We start from the raw sequence: 5,686 nt of genomic DNA on the forward strand, positions 1-5,686 counted from the left end.
TCACAGAGATAAGGTCTAGATATTTTGAAACCTCAACTATGGAAAGTCAATGATGAAAATACGTCTTTAAAAAAAATCTCCTTATATGTTACGAACTCCTTTGTATTTTATCTGTTCAGTTAACCGTAACTATTGTCAATTTATTAATTAACAATATCAGCATTCTATTGTAACTAAACCAGAGTCCTTTTTTTGGTTTCAGTAAGTCTGCCATTGTTTTTATGTTATAAAATTAATGGTAAAAAGGGAAGACAAATTAATTATAAATTTGAAGGATATGTTATGGAAAATTAACAAAATAATTTAATGGAATAAATCTTAAATCCTTATGTAAATAAAATGTATTAAAATTAAGCAATATGAATGAATTATTATCAAGCTTGTCCCTTTCTCCACAAATTTTCCTTATTCCTGTCTCCTGAAAGGGATGATGTAAGTCAGCATAACTTCCACAGGTTTCAGCAGCAGCCATCTTCCAACCAATATTTTGTATGAGCTTAGACATTTAACCGTGAGGATGGAGGATGGGTCTTCCAGTCAAGCCCAAACTTACTTTTAGCTGATTTCCAGAAGAAGATTTATATCTCCTACTTAGGTTGGGGATTTTGAGATGATTTGTAGCACTTCCAGAGCTGTACCAGACAATACTGTATGCATTTATTCAGGGTATCAAAAAGCCAAGTGTTGTTTGTTACAATTATATATCGGGATAACTACATTAAACACCATCATACATTGCAGCTGTAACATTGCAATATGAAAACAGAACATAAACTTGTACTGATAATATTTGATCTTCACTGTATAGTTTGAGGATGTTCCTCTGGGAGGGAGGAGAAAAGAAATCATTAGTTGAGTTGTATTGCAAATGGCTGGGAACAGGCTGCCTGGCCTCAGCTTGGGATAATGAGTAGCATCACAGAGTTGGGGTCAAAAATGAATGATAACTAGAACAACATATAAAATGTAGGCTTCTGACTGATGCAACTTCCATTTATTGTAATCTTTCAAACTTACAAAATGGTTATTTGGAAAAAATGTGCAATTCTATAGGAAGTATCCATTAAAAAAATGGTGTCTTCTGGAAAAATTAAATTTAAAATGTTCTTCAAGAATTGGAAACAAAATCCACAAATCATATAATCGTCACACTTTCTGTTACAATAGCCCTTTAAATGCTATTGGCAGGCCAGAACTATGACTTTGATTAGAACAATTCAGTGGTGACACATATGACAATAATTATTGAATTAAACCACAGCCTTATTTATGTTTTGTATTGGACAGAGATTCCCAAAAAGGACACATTCTTCTGAATTATGTGCACAATGACTGTTTAAATCAATTATAAATCCTTTACAGAGCCTAAACAGAACTTTTCCATATATTAAAGGAGGAATTATAGCACCTTTAGAGCTATACCAGATAATACTGTATGCATTTATTTACAGACTATCAAGAACCCAAGCATTGTTTGTTACAATTATATGAAAGGATATCTACATTGAACACCATAATACATTGAAGATGTAACATTGCAGTTGTAACATTGCAGTATGACAACAGAACATAAACTTGTACCGATAATATTTAATCTTCACTGTATAGTTTGAGGAAGTTCCTCTGGGAGGAAGGAAAAAATAAATCATTAGTTGAGTTGTCTTGCAAATAGTTGAGAACAGATTGTTTTGTCTCAGCTTGAGGATAATGAGTAGCATCACAGAGCTGGGGTCAAAAATGAATCATAACTAGAACAAATTATAAATTGTAGGCTTCTGACTGATGCAACCTATGATGGAGGACCACCATATATCATTTTCATTACAGGTATTATATGTTAATATGAAAATTAATTGAAAATGCTGTTAAACATTCAAAAATAACTATTTCTCAGCCACTTGACTGTTGCCTCGTCTCTTTAATATATGTTTAGTAAAATTCTGAAAAATTATGCCAGTAAACTACTACAATGTTCATTCAATTAGTGTCTCCAAGATGGGCAAACATTTATCAGATGCATCATTTCATTTGGGAGTCTTTAATGAAAAGAACCCCCGATGGATTTTGCCAATTACCTCTAAAGATTTCTTTGGGATGAGGAAGGGCAAGAAAAAATCTAAACTATTCCACACATTTGGTTATTTCATTGTTTTTTTTATTAGTTTTGTAAGATGTTAAGCATAGAAGTGTCCATGGAAAGATTGATGTTAAATACACAAATAAAATAAAACTGACTTCACATGTTTAGTGTGCAGATACATTGTTTCCTATCACTGAATGGTTCAAACACCATTATATTGATAAGTTGGTCCCTTGGTGCAATACAGGGAGTAGTCCCCATCTTGGGAGTGGACTGGATGCTACAACAGAGTCCCATCCGCAAGTCAGTTAGCAGTAAGGGTTTGAAACGAAAACCAGTCAACTTAAAAAAAATAAAAGTTGCATCTCCTCCATTTCACATTCATGAAGCTGATTCTTGCCTCTTTTCCTCTTCAATTGCTGAAACAAAAAGAAACCGACCTATTAGCAAAACCTATGCAATCTAATTTCAACTGCCTGAGCAGGGTTCCTATAACAATAACCTTCCGAGCAAAATAAAATCATACATATACGTTTGGACACAACCCATTATTTGCTATTATACCAGGCATTAAAATATTCTGCAGTATTAAACAACAATTTGTACATTTCACACTACTTCACGCCAAATGATAACAATTTATAATTATCCTTCACGATAGTATCGTACAGGTGTGGTCAGCAGTCCGAAGGCTTGGCTCGAGCTTTGACGTACTTACTCTCTTTTGTTGGCAGAGGATTTTTCTCTTTGGTTTCTATCTTCTTCAGCTTTTTCTTATCAAATTGTATGATTTCGCAAAGATTTGGTTTGTCTGACATGGCGTCTGCTGCAAAATAAAGTCACTATCTAAGGCTATACTGTGCAATGCGGCATATAAAGTCACTTATTGTGAATACAAAGCACACACTAGAAAATAGTATGAAACATTTATCCTTGAATAATATCTCAAACATGGCCTTTTTGTGCAAAAACTGCTTTAACCAAGAGTTTGACAAATAAAAACGAGTATTAATACTCAACGAAGCACAGCATGAAACTGTACAGAAGACTACAAGCGGTTATCAGGAAAGCATAAATTTTAACATTATGTTTGGCGAATTTGGCTCTGCAGATTTTTCCTCCCAAAGATTGTATTAAGATCACGCTAATCCTACATTCCTCTGTTTAGCATTGTTGTCAATGGGAGCCGCCCTGCTGAAAGACATCAATTCAGATTCAGATTTTTGGTGTTATTGTTCAAAAAATAAAAATTAAGAGAATTAGATAGTTGAATTTCATGTAACTCTGAATTTGAAATAAAACAGGTAATCAAAAGAAAACCTCCCAATACACAGAATTTGAAATTAAACAATCTGGTTCCAAGAATTCAAAATTTGTAATCCCATTGAATTTTCAACCCTTCAACGATTCGGCCCCGAAGATTTATACACGCCTTTGTCTAAATACTCTAACACCTTCATCCGTTACTATTTTTAATAAAGGATATGATTGCTCAGCAAAACTGCTAAAATTGCGAATATGATCGGATCATTAATCCAAATACGTGCAAATTCAAGAAATGTTTGGATGCTGTAATATACAAATGTTAAGGAATGAACGCTTTAAAAAAATACAAGAGCGTGGGAGTATTACTTACCCTTATCTTTGTCCCGCTCTACGAAAGATTCAGACACTATTCTCTATCTGCACTGCCTGGGCGTGGATTAAAAAGCGCAGAGCTCCGCGTCATTAGCATAAATGTCTGACACAACAAGGACCGCCTTTCCGGAAACAACTGTGCAGCAAATGGTATTGCAGTGTTCCTGGTACAGACTTTGAGCATCAGCAGAAACCTGATGCGAAACGAAGGTTTGGAGAAGCCATTTCTCAGGATTCAGGGCGCAAGTGAAATACACTATTGGAGATTTGTATTGTGGTGTACAAGTGAATAGTGTACAAATGAATTGTCTTCTCCCAGGGATGGGAAGAAATGTACCTTTGTACCAACATCCACGCATTCACGGAATGACAATCAGCCGTGAATAATACACTCTAACCAACGAGTACACTTGAGTGAAGAGACACTCCTTATTCCTGGAGAAACAGAAGGGCTGAACATTAGTTTCGTTGCAATGCCGCGCATACACAACACAATGACATTTTTCCAAACACTATCATTTGCATCGTCTTGTAGATATCATTCGGGAACAAACAGTTGCCAGGACACATTTTGAAAAATATTCAATGGCCTTTTAATTCATAAAGTGACAACCATACCCGATTCTGAAGGGGCTTGACAGGGTAGACAATGAGAGGTTGTTTCACCTGGCTGGGGGATCGAGAGCACGAGGGAACAGTCTCGCGATAAGGGGCCTATCACTTCAGACTGAAATGAAGAGACACTTCTTCACTCAAAGGTTTGCGAACATTTGGAAATCTCTATCCCAAAAGGTTGCGAATGACCAACATTGAGTACCTTGAAGTCTGAGATAGGTTTTTGGTCACTCGGGGAATCATGGGGAGTGGGCAGAAAAGTGGAGTTAAGACAGGAGATCAGCCATGATCATATTGAATGGTGGAGCAGGCTCATGGAGCATTATGGTCTACTCCTGCTCCTATTTCTTATGTTCTTAGACACAGGATGTAAGGATGAACTTTTTGCACAGCAAATGGCAACGACCTGGAACTCACTGCCTAACGGAGATAATCAATGAGTTCAAAAGGAAATTGGATTTCACTTGAGGGAAATAAACTTGCAGGACTATGGGGATGGAGCAGTGGTGGGGGTGGGGTCTGGAAATGGCACTGACTGGGTTGATCTAAAGAGAACTGGCATAGACTTGATGGGACAAATGGCCGCCTTCTATGCCATAATGACTCTAATTCTGACAACTGAACGCTGTGCTGGTTCCAATCAAAACAATATCTATCATAATGGTCCAGACTTTCTATCGGCCAGCTCCAAGAGGAAATGTAGCGACCAGCAGAGGAGCTACAAAACAAAAGAACAATGTGACAAAAACTTACTTTCATTTCTCAAAAAATCACATCCTCTCTGAATTGATGTACACATTTCTATGAAGCAGAAATGGCTGTACATATTCTGGAAGGGTTCTTTTCAGTATAAATTAATAACTAGCAATGGGATGGAGGTTAGCTACAGTATGATTTAGACCACAAGACCATAAGACATAGGAGCAGAAATTAGGCCATTCGGCCCATCGAGTCTGCTCTGCCATTCAATCATGGCTGATAAGTTTCTCAACCCCATTCTCCCGCCTTCTCCCCGTAACCTGTGATCCCCTTACCAATCAAGAACCTATCTATCTCGGTCTTAAATACACTCAATGACCTGGCCTCCACAGCCTTCTGTGGCAATGAATTCCATAGATTCACCACTCTCTGGCTGAAGAAGTTTCTCCTCATCTCTGTTCTAAAAGGTCTTCCCTTTATTCTGAGGCTGTGCCCTCGGGTCCTAGTCTCTCTTACCAATGGAAACATCTTCCCCACGTCCACTCTATCCAGGCCTTTCAGTATTCTGTAAGTTTTAATCAGATTCCCCCTCATCCTTCTAAACTCCATCGAGTATAGACCCAGAGTCCTCAAACGTTCCTCATATGTTAAGCC

The 5,686-nt window shown here is 37.2% G+C and overlaps 1 protein-coding gene across 2 annotated transcripts; it reads right to left on the reverse strand.

Moving 5' to 3' along the window:
* Window positions 1–972: 972 nt before the first annotated feature.
* LOC144685869 (thymosin beta-11-like) lies at window positions 973–3,802 on the reverse strand. Of its 2 annotated transcripts, none has more exons than XM_078550852.1 (3): window positions 3,717–3,802; window positions 2,799–2,906; window positions 973–2,499 (listed from the first exon to the last, which is right to left on the reverse strand). In XM_078550852.1, the coding sequence occupies exons 2-3, from the start codon at window positions 2,896–2,898 to the stop codon at window positions 2,462–2,464; spliced, it is 138 nt and encodes a 45-aa protein (XP_078406978.1). In that variant the 5' UTR covers window positions 2,899–2,906; window positions 3,717–3,802; the 3' UTR covers window positions 973–2,461. The 2 variants fall into 2 exon arrangements, with proteins under 2 accessions (XP_078406978.1, XP_078406979.1); XM_078550853.1 differs by having other exon boundaries at window positions 2,799–2,903; window positions 3,717–3,792.
* Between the last annotated feature and the right edge of the window lie 1,884 nt (window positions 3,803–5,686).

The sequence above is a fragment of the Cetorhinus maximus genome, chromosome 10 (genome assembly GCF_964194155.1).
Source record: "Cetorhinus maximus chromosome 10, sCetMax3.hap1.1, whole genome shotgun sequence".
NCBI lineage: Eukaryota > Metazoa > Chordata > Chondrichthyes > Lamniformes > Cetorhinidae > Cetorhinus > Cetorhinus maximus.